This window comes from Hippocampus guttulatus, chromosome 11 (assembly GCF_054856545.1).
Source record: "Hippocampus guttulatus isolate MCC_2025c chromosome 11, RoL_Hgut_1.0, whole genome shotgun sequence".
NCBI classification, from domain to species: Eukaryota; Metazoa; Chordata; class Actinopteri; order Syngnathiformes; family Syngnathidae; genus Hippocampus; species Hippocampus guttulatus.
The window spans coordinates 16,018,253-16,032,310 of NC_141271.1; the positions used below are offsets into that span (position 1 = coordinate 16,018,253).

Sequence of the window (14,058 nt, forward strand, 5' to 3'; positions counted from 1 at the left end):
CCCCCGCCTACTGCCCGAAGACGGCTGGGATAGGCTCCAGCACCCCCCTCCTCCACCCCGACCCTTGTGAGGATAAGCGGATCGGAAAATGGATGGATGGATTCTTAATAGTCAACAATCTTTTCTCCATTTTCTAGCCAAAGCAGATTCCTTACTCGTGCAACTTGGACCAACTCTGTTTGTAGGCTTTCACTCACTAGCTAAATATGTACAGTAATCCCTCGCCACTTTGCGCTTCGCGGCTTCAGTGCCAAAATACTGTATTCAGTATTCAAAAATAAATAAATAAATCAAAGTATCAACAAATAATAATGAAAACAAATAAAGCCATATCGGCAGCCATATTGTGGAAAGACGTTTCATGTTGATGCGTGAGAGAGGTTTCCCTGCATGCCCCAAAAAAAAAAAAGAGATGAGTTGACTCAAAAGGCTTTGTTACATGCCTATACTGTTCTGTACCTGCCATGGGCACTCATACAAGGCGCTTCCTGGTGCAACATTGACCAATGAGAGCACGAGTGGATTCATCCCGTTAGCCGGATCGGCTGCGCATCATCGCCGGTCTTTTGAACGTCTTGCAGACTGTACCTTAGCGTAGTGTTCACGATAACTTTTTTCGATTCGTTAAGACGCGCTCCATCCGACCCATGAAGCAATTTGTCCCACCTGCGAGTGATTACTACATGTCCAATCTATTTCACAAGCTACTGATTTGATCCCCACATACTGATCGCGGTATGCTAGCTGCACATGAAAGCATGAATGATCGTTTCCATGTTTTTTTTTGTTTTTTTTGGGGTTTTTTTGCAGGTCAGAAGTGCCATCGCTCCTGCAATGGCCGTTGCTGGGGGCCCAAAGAAGACCAATGTCAAAGCTGTGAGTTGTATAAATGGAACACACGCATTTGTATTCTCTCTCATGAGCAAGGCAAGAGTAGCATGAATTGTATTCTGCCGAGCGTTTCACAACTGCTGTAACTTCAAAACAAGACCTGATGTTTTTTTTGTTTTGTTTTGGGGTTTTTTTGGAAACGAACGTCCTACAGAATCACAAAGTCACTTAAGAATAGAGTGAAACTCGGAATAGAAATCAGTTTATCAAAAAGACACACTTTTTCGCTTATGTTTGAAATCGATGATTTGATATCCTGCACTCTTGCAAATGTTAGATTGGGGGGAGAAAAATGACCACGTTAATTCCTTCAGTATCTTATTTAATTCATTTCGCGGAAGGCGGTTTAGATGTCGTTTACTTCCCTTGTTTTTGTGTGCCAATGTGCGGTACATTCAGGTACATAAGGCTTGCTCTTGGTGCCTCTTTTGGTCGCACTGTCTCGATCGTAGACATTCCGAGCTCTGGGTTGCTGACGTAACGCTTTCTGATTCTTGAATCAATAGTTTATTCAGCTCTCATGATGCGCACTCGCACCCCCCCTCCCCCAAAAAAATTAGAGATTATCATGGAGCGTAACCACAAGCCTGCTCGCCGTCATCTCTTCTTATCGCTGTATTCTATTCACATCCCATCCTATCGGTCACTTTCTGTGTGAATGCAGCTCTGTGGGTACAAAACTGCATGTTATTATCTGTCGCGTGTGATTACTAGTTTGTAACTGGGACCCGTCGATAAAGGACGGCGGTCTCGAATGCTGATTGTTACGCAATTCTTATCATTTCATCTTTGCGGTACAGAAAAGGACTTCCCAAAGTGTTTGATGACTTTCCCCTCTATCTGCTAATGTCTCTTCCCTTCACGCTCTCATTTTTGATCATGCAGATCTCCACAGGTTAGACAGAATGTAAACAAGCACACATGGCCAATTTCCCCCAACCCATTAAATATTGTCCGTTTTATGTTCCACTTACTCCTGTTCGATTGCACTTGCCTCGCCATCCATGTTCTTATCTGCAGTTCATCGCTCCTCCACTCCGCTGAGACCACCTAATCTTCTGGCTTCCAACGTTGATACATCTCGATATAGTTGTCCTGTGGTCACGATCCCATTAAGATAATGAGGAATGAAGATCACTGTTGGCAACGTGTTACAGATGGGCCACGGATAAGCACTGAGGGTCGTCCGTCTTGTTCCCCATTATCATGTTTTCTATCGCACGCCGCTGATTTCAGCCAGACGCGCGTTCGATGATTCATCTTTAATTGCCTTACTTTCGCTCACAACCTTTTTAGTCGGTTTTGGTTAACTGCACCAAATGATAAGTAATGACTTTTTATGAAAGGGAAATTACTTCAAGATGAGCTTTGTGACATTTTCATGGGTAATTATCCGTACATCTCAAAATCAGCGACAAAGGGAATCGTTGTCAGTCAGTGACTAACACAAGGGTCACCTTGGTTAACCCAATATGTTATATAAATATATAATAACATCCATAAATTCAAACAATATGTATGAAATATGTCACCATGGTGACCTCGGGCACAGTTAAGCCGGTTTAACAAATTATTTTAAAATCTTGATGTAGAAGCAAAACAGAGCTGTGGAAGGCAGAATTGTGCTAAGGGACAAAGTAGCTGCCGGAAAATATAAAAAATAATATTTTTGGTCGTAAAAACACATCGTAGTCATATTTCGGAAGGCCGCAACCCCAAATAAATTCACCATCGTTTCACATTACGCAACTACTGTACAACAAATTGATGAATCACCATTCTTGAAATTAGAGGCCAGTTAAAAATGTTTGTTCAAATATTACATTTATTTTAAAAGGGGTATTGGTAACAAAAATGCTTGCAATATTTCAATGTTTTTAAAACTGAAGACAACGTGCAATTTATTTATTTTTTATAATACCCACAGCAATACATTCTGATGTCAGAAGCGATCACATTTTCAATTCATGCGCAAAGATGACTCATGACCATTTTTATCAGCAATATATTTTGCCTCTATATGGGTCAACTCCGTTCTCGCACTTTCTCGTAAAATGTTTTCTTTGCCTTCTTAACTAAAAAAAAACATTTCTTTTGTAAATATCACTGTTTTGAATCATTCTCAGTGCGTGTTAACTGGGTGTTTTCCTATTCTACCTGAAATCCCACCGCTGATACGCTAACTTTGTGACGGACTGCGCACACGGTATAATTGGCCGACTGATAGATTTGAAAGGAAAGGGTGCACAGACAACATAAAAAGGTCAACATTGTAATGACATTTGCATGTCACTAGAAGTCGTATAAAAATTAAAATCATGCCCTTCAGAGTATCTCACAAAGCAAACACATTTTTTTTTGTAAATATTTTATCTTCCCATGGGACACCACGAAAGACACGGCACCTTGCTACACTGTGACCTAGTTAGTGTACAGCTTCTATAACGGTGTGCATTTACTTGCAACTCAAAATAACTCTACACGCAACCATGTGGGTTGCCCAACCGCTTGGCAACAAACGGGAGAACACCCCAAAGTGCAATCTCCAAAATGGGCTTTATTATCAATGCCATCACGGGTACATCATTGCAAAGAACTCTCTGGGGCTATGTCATATTTGCGATGACATAGAGGGACTTCTGAACAGAAAATGGCAGCATTTGAAGCGAGTTTTGTGCGTCTCTTTCAATGGCAAGCAGTGCAATCCACTTAAGAGCTTGCAATCATCGTTCAGACGTGACTGAGTGTATGCGAAGCCAACTTAATTTTCTCTCCTCGGAGGGCTGCTTCAAGATTTTCATGTAAGTATTTTGTTGTTCTCTGTGTCATTTCTACATCCACAGTAACTAAGACGGTGTGTGCCGTGCAGTGCGACGGCCGCTGTTTTGGTCCCTACGTGAGCGACTGCTGCCATCGTGAGTGTGCAGGTGGCTGCTTTGGTCCGAAGGACACTGACTGCTTTGTAAGTACATAAAAACACACGCGCGCGCGCATTCAGACGGACATGCGTACAGCTCGTAGAATTCGGTTTCAATTTACGGGTCCACAAGACCATTTCCTGTAGTTGCTAGTCAGTCTGTTAATCAAACACACAACATAATATTGGCTCTGATGTTCATTATTTTGTCCCTAAGTGTGCGTTGTATTTTTTTTTTTTGTCAATGTCTACAGGCATGCACAAATTTCAATGACAGTGGGGCGTGTGTGACGCAGTGTCCACAGCCTTTTTTGTACAACCCCACCACCTTCCAGGTGGAACACAACCCTCGAACGAAATACACTTACGGAGCATTCTGTGTCAAGAAGTGTCCACGTAAGTCTGAACACCGGACACCTATGGGGTCACGCCGATTTTATGTATGCGTGATGTCATTTTATTGTTAAAGACCACGTATTTGCTGAGTCGGGAGGTTGTTTTGGTTTTTACCTGCACAAAAAATGGCTGGTGTTCGTTCAGACTGGGACTAATCGTGTTGACACCCATGTATTTGCATATATGTTTTTGTTTCTATCACGTTGGAAAAGTTGCTTTCAACATTTAAATGCAGCCTCACTTCACTAAAACATCTCTCCATGTGTCTGACTAAAGTTGATATTTCGCCATAGTTTCAGCAAAGTCCTAAAGCCCAAGGTAATAGGTTGGGGGCGGGGGGGGGGGGGGGGGGGCTCTGTGAGTGTGCCTGAAAGTGCACGGCAAATGATTGACACTTTGTCGGTCATACCTTCTGTCTCCCATTTGTTGTTTTTCCTCAGGCATGGTGGTTTGTTAAAAGTCAGAATAGAGGCACAAAATGATAGAGGGCAATTATTATTATTTTTTTGTTTGGGACTCTTTTTATGGATGTAATGCTTTCAGGTCATAATGACCGTTTTAACACATTTGAAGGGATTTTTTTTTTTAAAGATAAATATAAACTCCCATAAATGACCAATATTTAAAATGTTTTGCGTTACGTTCACCTGCTGTTTTTCCACGGGCGTTTTCAACCAACGGATATATCATAAGAATATGATATTGACTCAAGGAAGAACAGCCCTCTCCATCCAACCGACACACAAAATTCGAAAGGGTTGTTATAGTTCATGGGACGCAAGTGACTTTTAAAAATCAAATACACACACAAGCGTGAGGCAAACACCTCTGTCAAAGGTGTTAATGTATGTCACATTTAGGAAACTGATTTGAAAAGCTGTGCATGACTCACGGTGTTAAAAAAGGGGTTCAAAAATATAAAAAGCAGGTGTAAACATCATGTACAGTTCAATAGAAATCTAGAGAAAAAAACATCTTCCCATTTGACTCGGAAAGAAGAAAGTGACTTTTCCACACTTTTTGGGGGGTGATTGGTTTAGCGGAGTACAAAAAGTAGCAGCCCGTATAACAAACAGCCACAATTTGTAGTTGACATTTTCAACAAAATGTTTTTCCAGACAACTTTGTGGTGGACCAGAGCTCCTGTGTGCGTGCGTGCCCCAGTAACACGATGGAAGTGGAGGAGAACCGCATCAAAATGTGCATTCCTTGTACTGACATCTGCCCAAAAGGTGAACTTTTTGAGAAATGTTCCAGGTGTAGAAAAAAAAAAAAACCCTGGATAATTTCTAAATGGGTTTGTGTGACCTTTTTTTGTGTTCCTCCCCCAAAATGTGTCATAATCACCCTTCTTTGGCGTGACATTTCTCCGTTTCACGCCATGAATGCTTTTTGCCGTCTTAACTGTGCATTGCAGCCTGCGATGGCATCGGAACCGCCACTCTGCAGACGGCTCAGACGGTCGACTCCAGCAACATCGACAAGTTTGTCAATTGCACCAAAATAAATGGCAATTTGGTGTTCCTCATCACTGGAATTAAAGGGTGAGACATAATTGGGGCTTCTTTTCAAGCCGATGGTACACTTCCACATCCTGGTGATTGAGAGGATTTGAAAATGGATGCATTGACGCAGTACTGTATTGGCCCGAATATAAGACAGTGTTTTTTGCGATGACTGGGAAAAGTGGGGGTCGTCTTATATTCGGGGTCTAGACATTACTGTATACCCATTCGTGACGCTAGATGGCGCCAGATATCATTGCAGCGAATATTGAACTTGACTCCTCAGGCCAAAGTGAACCCCTGTCACGAAGAATAAAAATAAAAATAGCGGTAGCACGAGAAGAAAAATAAAAAATAGTGGTAAGAAAGAAAAGAGAAGAAAATAATTGACGAGAAAACAGAAAATGGAGAAACGTAGCGACAATCTGGAGAAAAGTGTGTCGAAGATCGGCCAGGTTAACCGGCAGCTGAGGAGAAGTTATGATGGAATTTACATTTCGAAAACCAGAAGCCATTCATTCACGAATGTGATTGCGCTTTAGTTTACATATTTCAAAGTTCAGATATTAAGATTTGAATGAGGCAAAATTACATGCTTTTTCTCTCAAATATATTGTTATAATCATTTGTTTCAGATGTACTGTAATTATTTTCGATATAAAAATTAATTTGGTGTTCAAAAAGTCTTTTTTCAAACTTGAGTCTTGAAAAAGAGGGGGTCGTCTTATAATCAGGGCCGTCTTTCATTTGGGCCAATACGGTATTTCTTCATCTTTATTTACATTGCCCTTCAACGACAACGGTGTTCATGTTGTTCTGTTATATTGTCACATTATCATTCACAGGGACGTCTATCACGACATTGAAGCTTTGGACCCGGAAAAGCTTCACGTGTTTCGCACCGTTAGGGAAATTACCGGTAAGTTTTGTTGATGCACCATCTATACACACTGCTCGGGAATGAATGCGCAGATGCTCTTTGTGGCGCATACATAGTGCGCTTTGCTTTGAGTGTTTAGTGAAGCCGAGTTCCCGTTCTCCCACTGGAGAACGGCCCACGCCGAGGACAGACATGGCTGCATAAGTTGAATATCAGATGAGTCTTTCGATCTAACGCTGTGTCTGCAGCTTTTTTCCCTTGAGTGGGTCCCCCAACCTTCGGTTTCACATCGCCGGGTTGTCCCTTCGTACAGCATGAAGAAAACATGTGGTGTGCATCATTAATCCTTCGGCAACTTCTCCTCTGAGTGGTAAACGGTTGCCCATTGCTTTGGTTTCTGGGAGTAGATTAGAAAAATCAAATGTTAGCCTCAGTTTAGAAAGTGACAAGAAGTCCAAGTCTTTCCTCAACAGATACATTTTTTACTATGAACATCAAATCGCGTATGTTGAGATGCCGCGTTCTGTTGAAAAAAAGCCGAAAAATGGTCAACAACCGTTAGCGTAGGCAACGCGAAACAACACTCACCTTTAATTCAGATTATGTTGTTAATAATGACTTGGTTATACTTGCCTGTCTTGTTTGGCAAACTATAAACTATTTATGACATTGTTTATGGTGTTTGCGTACTCATCAGATGATATTTATGAGATAGATCTCCAGTGTTTTTTTTTTTTTCGTAAATCACAATCAGAATCTGATTTGTTGGCCAAGTATGCAAGAAACACACACGGAATTTACTTCCCAGTGACAAACCTTTCAGAGAAACATAGACAAGACAACAATAACCAACATGGGGGAGACAGAAGGAGAAACCTGGCGGGTCGCTGTTTCCCCCCCCCCCCCCCCCCCGATATCTTAGATGTGAAAGGAAACCGTCAGGAAGAAGAGGGAAAAAAGTATATATTTTAATTATATCATATTTCTGAAATTTTAAGTTTTCAGAAAACAAGAAAAAAAAAAAGTCTCATGGCCTCAATTCCACCTTTGCAGATCACTTGTATGACCGAGACTCTATAGGTCCATACATAAAAAGAAAAAAAAAAACACAAAAAAGAAAAAAAACCACAACAAGCACTTCTGTAATTTTCAGTGCTATCGCGAGAGTAATTTAAAACTGACTTGGACCATTATGCTACAAGGATAACGATGAAAAATGAGCAAAAATGTCGCTTTCCAAGTGGAATCCCAATGTTTTCGAATGAGTTCTTTTTCTTCTTGGGTGGCGAAAGCCAACAGGATTTAGTAAGCGAGTCTGTGTCCGCTCAGCTTGTCATCTCCCTGAGCTGTCACGACGACGCGACACTTGACGGAGGCGGCCAACCTGCATCCGCGACCCCGAGGTCACGAGTGCTTTTTCTTCTGCTTTTTAAATGAGCTCATCCTACACAGAGCAGACTTGTCTCGGCTTTTCCAATTACTTTCCTCTCTTCTCTTTCTGCTATTTTTCTTTTTTTGCCTTCTTTATTGTCTCTTCAAAAAAATAACATTTATTGTTGAGTGGGCAAATCAAATCAAAATGATGTGTCTTATACTTGGCTTTCTCGTGCTTGTGGCTTGCGCTACAATTACCACAACTTGAACCCTCTTAACTATTGCTTGTGAGCACTGACCCTTTCTTTCTAAGTGGCTACATGTTGTAATTTGCTCTATACGCGAATGTGCTCTCAGTAGAATGGGTTGAAAGACGTGATCTTTTCACTTTTGCTGGATTGAAAAAAAATAATAATAATAATAAAGAGCTGTTAAAACAGCACTGAAGCCGCCCCCTCAAAAACAAAAACAAATCTGCTTTCAAGACTGCAGTTTAAAAAAAAAAAAGAAAAAAAAAGAGAGAGGTTGAACGGTGCGCCGTAATTCTTGATCCATGGGCATTTAGACTGAAGCATGTCACAGATTGGTTGACGTTGCCTTCGTTCATGTTTGAAGGCAGACCGCGACTATTAAAAAAAAAAAAAAGTGATGTCATCCTATGACAAGACACTTATTTTCGAAAGTGTCTTTTCTCTAAAACAACTCTAACATAATGGCAGCAGTTTTTGGTTTTCATTTCAGCCATCTTTCTGGTCATCACTTTTTTTGGCGCTTCTCAAAATGTGTATCATACTCCGCTCACATTAACTTGGCCTCAAACTCCATCGCGTGTATCCTCACATGTACCCGACTTTACTCTTTTTCTCATTTCTTCACCAAACACGCTTCATATGCCTCCGACTCCACTCTGATGCTCTGCGGGGATCGCTACCAACAAAACAATGTCCACAAACTGATAAAGATGCTGTTGAAGGTTTATTGCCCTCTTGTCTACAAAAAAAAAGACTCGCGATTTACCTCATCCCTTCCTACCTCTCGACAACCTCCCTCCCTTCCCGAGTAAACATTATGCATCCTGCAGGCGGGGGGGGGGGAAAAAAGTGCAGTTTAATCAAATGGCGTCTGATTGTTCATTGATTAGAGAAAGCTGCGCGGCGGCCATCACACCCACGATGATTTCCTGTGTTGTCTCCACAACGCATCTTCGCTTATGATGCACGTGTTTATCGTGAAGGAAACATAACCCGAGTGTTGTTTTAATCTCCGAGAAACGCAAATGTTGTCTTCATTCCATTCCAATTCATTCCGCCTCCCCATCCATTATTCCACCTGATATTACTTTCCTTACTCCCCCGTCCACTTATTTTGTTTGTCTTCTGATATTGGCGAGAGGATTGTACCTCCTACTGGTCTCGACTGAATATTTCATGTTTTTCAATCCATTATTGAAAATCTTAAATGAGCCACATCCACCCTCTCAGCTCCTCGTCTATTTAAATGATTCAGCCGGGCGAAATGCGGATCGCTTAAAGGAAATGCAAAAAATGTTGATGTACGAGACTTGATGAGACACACACACACACACACACACACACACACACACACACACACACACACACAGCTGGCACCCGACTCTAGCCGAGAGCAGTGTGGTTACTATATCCTGGAATGCTGCTACTCCTCGAGGGATGCCAACGCACACGCACACACACGCACGTCATCTTCTGTTCAGTCAGTGGCAGTGACTCATTATAACCTGTGTGCCTGTTTGTGTCCCCATTTAGGCTTTCTGAGCATTCAGTCTTGGCCGGATAACGTAACAGACTTGAGTGTTTTCAGCAACTTGGTAACGATTGGGGGAAGATCTCTGTACAGGTAGTTGACTTGTGATTTGATACAAACGTAAGCTCTGTGAAACGTTTGGGAAATTAAGTTTATTATGGGAGGGGAGAGGGGTTAGCGTTGGGTGTCGGCGAGTTGCCGTGTGAGTGCGAGCTGTGGCTCACAGCAGCTATCGTGTGAGTTTGCCCATGTTGTACTGTCAAGAAATGTCGGGAAAGCGACTCACCGCTCCCCACATGCAAAGCTATTATACCAGTGGTTCTTAACCTGGGTTCGTTCGAACCAGAGGGGTTCGGTGAATCAGTCTCAGGGGTTCAACCAAGCCTCTGCCATCAAGGTTAAGACACAGCCGACTCAACATGTCAATTAGTTATGACACGTCCGCTTGGCCATCACTGGCTGGTTCATTTTGTGCACAATTAAAAAACTTATACTTTATACTAATTGTGTGGACTTTTTTTCTTGAATTTGTAAAAAAAAAAAAAAAAGAAAAACATTTTTATTTTTGACTAATGAAGGGTTCGGTGAATGTGCAAATGAACTGGTTGGGTTCGGTACCTCGAACAAGGTTAAGAACCTCTGCATTATACTAATTAAGTATTCTGTAAAAAAACGCAAGATTTGTTCGGTCCTTCCTGAAAAGCCTCCTTTCTTTTTTTCTTTTTTTTTCCAGGCTTAGGCAGCAAATGTACCACAACACAACCATTTTTTTAAATAACAGAAAAACATTAAAAAAAACATTCCGAACAGCTAAATTAAAAGCAATATTGTCCAAATCTTTAATTTTAGAACAACCCTTTCTACAAATGAGATATGATAATTTTGTGGGGTCAAGCTTTTTGCTGTAGCCTGGAATTGAAACAGTGGGTCCTTGAAATTTTGGGGTCTTGTACAAGGGGGACGGTTTGGACTTTGGTTTCTCCTGAGCGAATAGTAGAAGAATTGAAGTACATTTTTCAAGTGACGAGACTCAGAAATTGTCGCACATCTGGGCAGTCTTTTTATTTCAGGATGTGAAGGAAAACATACGAAAGCCATTTTTCTTGAAGGGCTCCCAGCATTACTTTCAAACGGAAGCCGATCCAACACCAGTTGGTCCAAACACGCACAGAAAGACTTCTCCTGGGATGCCATTTCTAAAGCCGATGGTGTTTTAAGATCACCGATGGAAGATATTTACTTACCATAACTCACGTTGTATTTTTTCTTCTCCTTGAGATAGAAATCTTCATGGATGTTTTGTGTTATCATGAAATCAAACGCACAAATGCGACCCTCAATGTTCTATGATGCGGAAATTGTTGTCTGGGTGGTGGCTCGTCCGGGAAATGCTCTTTTAGTCAAATTCAAACAAAACCAAAAAAAAAAGGTCAAACATTGTTATTCATCTTGTTCCCTTCAAATGCGATTCTTCTTCAACCCTTTCTTTGTTGTTTTCTTTCTTCCCTCCTCCTACGTTTCCCTCTCAGTGGGATTTCCCTGCTGGTGTTAAAGCAGCACGGCATCTTATCACTTCAACTTCAGTCTCTCCGTGAGATCAGCGCAGGCAACGTGCACATTGTGGAGAATAGCCAGCTGTGCTACTACAACACAGTCAACTGGACCCGACTGTTCCGCGCCGCCAACCAGAAAGCTTTGACCCGCAACAACAGAGACCCGCAGATGTGTTGTAAGTTCAGAATGAAAACCATCAAAAAATAAATCAAAAATATCACCGACCGATCAGTATCAGGAGCTTTACGACAGGTCCATGACACGGTTTGATTCCCCCGTTGCCACATACAACTTAGTTAAATTGAATAGTGGGTTTGAAAAATTGTCGTTCGCTGTCTGTCTTGATGAATCATTTGTACTCTCTTATGTCCTGCCGCCAAAGGGTCACTGCTCATTTTTCAAAGGTCGCCGTTTGAAAGTATTCAGAACCCGATTTTGTCACGAATCATTATTAGACGAAAGCCTCTGCAGTGTCTCAAACTGCAGTCACACTTCTACTCTTTGATTCACTCGATTTGTGTTTGGTCCCCCCCCCCCCCCCCCCCATCACTTTTTGAGTGTTAACTCATTTGTTTCTCTGTTTAGCTTTTAATCACCGATCATCTAGTGTATGTATAGATCAATGTTTGTGTCAGAGATTTTCTCGAACAAAGTTAAAGAAATGACTCGGCACACAGGAAAATTGTCTTCAATATCGGCGGAAGCGGATCTCTGAGAGCGAACGACGGTTAGTTGCTCCGCGATCACACTCCAGTTCCCTTCCCGCCAATTCAGGCTTTTATTGTAACATACAAGGAAAACACTGCCCCCGATATTTGCATACCGCACCCACGGTCCGGCCCCTCGGTAGTGATGGGTTACCCGTGTTAAACATTGAACCGCCAGTACATTGGCGCCTTTTCTGGCTGGTCTACATCGAATTAGCATGTTGTAGACTTTGCGGATGGCCAATGTCGTCTGGGCGCGACGGGTGTTCTCAACTCGTCTTTTGTTGTTCAACCGCTGTTCCCGAATTATTCAATCCCCTTTTGTGACCGAGTTTCGCCCTCTCCCCCGTGATCGCCCACCTGTATTGACGTGCTAATTGTGGACTTCAACAGCCCTCCGGCTTTGTGCACAGAAATTTGGGGGTGCTGGATACGCACCCAAACGTTTAGATGTGCCCAGATTAAATGAAACTTTAAACATGATACAATTTTGCTCATAGATTCCTCTAACAGTTTGTAATATGACAAAATATGTACCGGGTATGTGTTTTCTCCTTATGTACTACCAAAAAAAGGTTTTTAGCAAATAATCACAAGCGCGCTTGCAACAATTTAAGAAACGTAACCCTTTGAACATTTGAATGTAACCTCACTTCTCTCCTCCCTCAAGTTTCTGTCCAAGCCCCGCCCCGCCCCTCACTCATGAGCACGACATGAGCAATGCAACAGCGGGCTCGGCCAACAAGCTGTTCTTAGCCGCAGCTGCTACATTGCTAAGATAACATCATCATGTACCGGGTTGAAGCTCGTTTTGCCTCGAGAGTGAGCCGTGCTTCTTTTTGAGCTTTTGTTGCGTACCGGAAACTGAATACTCTTGCCAAGGAAACCGCGGTTGTTGTTCTCGCGCAAGGCTGCGCGGCATGTGCCCGATAAGGGATCTGTTTTTGTCGCGTCGCAGTGTGTTTTAAAATAATAATTAGAATCAAATTGGAGGCATCGGATGGGATCAAAGAATTTTTCTTCATATAATTTAAATAATAGTCTACCGCCAGATAGTTTTAACAGTTGATTCGAATCAACAACACCCGAGCTGTGCACTGGGTGGACTAAGCAGTTGTCGACTGTGATGCCTTTGTAACCCCCCCCCCTCCCCCCGAATCCAAAAATATTTAATTTGTTTGTACGTTATTAAAAAATGAGTAACAGTTGCTTTTTCTGTTGAAAATATGACATATTTCCCTTTCTTTCGTCACCTCTCCAGTATTCGCCCGCTAACCAGAAAGTATCATGTCAGCCTGAGACCCATCAGCTTCTGTTTACCAGCCGCATACAAAAAAAAAAACAGAAGTGTTTTGATCCTCTAGTGCATGTTCAAAAATGAATGTAACCTTTTCTTTCAGTTTTTCCATTGTAAGCGCACCCAACGGAGGTCTTTTGGAAGACAAAGGTGGAGCCTTCATCCTCATTTAGTTCATTTTTACACATTTATCTTCTTTGGGTGCAAAGAAGGATTTTGAAAGGAAAAAAAAAGTCCTTTAGGCTCTTAAAGGTGAGACAAAAGCAGTGAGGAACATTCTGCGCAAGATGCAGATTCTTTGGGGAAACTGTCATGCTTAGCCTCCAGCTTAAATGTTATTTTTTTTTAAATTAAGATGGTTGGTGATGCATTTTCTTTCAAGAACTAATCCCATTCCAGGTGCACTCAATGGTGCTTTTACTGGAGCTTTTCATGCTTTTCCAAGCATTCCAACAATGCATTTTTAGTGCGCAAGTAGCACTTGAATCCGTTTGGCCGATATGTATTCTTGGAAGCAGATGCCAATATCTTTTAATGGCAACCAAAATAAAAGACTTTATTTTCAGGACCGCTGGGTGTGTTCCAGATTGGAATACTGTCGAGCTACTTACTTACAGCAGTCAGGAGTCGAAGTTGGAAGGTTCTCCTCTGATTTGCTATTCAAACAAACCGACTGCGCGGCATCTGAAAGAACATCCTGGGTCCCTCCGGCAATCTGACTCAGCAGTCTCACAAAGAAGCCGCACTGCGATGAG

General features: G+C 42.0%; 1 protein-coding gene across 3 annotated transcripts in view; it reads left to right on the top strand.

Moving 5' to 3' along the window:
• Positions 1-14,058, top strand: part of erbb4b (erb-b2 receptor tyrosine kinase 4b) — a 160,889-nt gene that overhangs the window by 104,407 nt on the left and 42,424 nt on the right. For all 3 annotated transcript variants that reach the window (XM_086123239.1, XM_086123240.1, XM_086123241.1), the window contains exons 5-12: positions 811-876; positions 3,735-3,853; positions 4,063-4,204; positions 5,323-5,436; positions 5,622-5,748; positions 6,555-6,628; positions 9,748-9,838; positions 11,275-11,474. In XM_086123239.1, the coding sequence (XP_085979365.1) occupies positions 811-876; positions 3,735-3,853; positions 4,063-4,204; positions 5,323-5,436; positions 5,622-5,748; positions 6,555-6,628; positions 9,748-9,838; positions 11,275-11,474 (933 nt within the window). The remainder of the gene's footprint in view (positions 1-810; positions 877-3,734; positions 3,854-4,062; positions 4,205-5,322; positions 5,437-5,621; positions 5,749-6,554; positions 6,629-9,747; positions 9,839-11,274; positions 11,475-14,058) is intronic.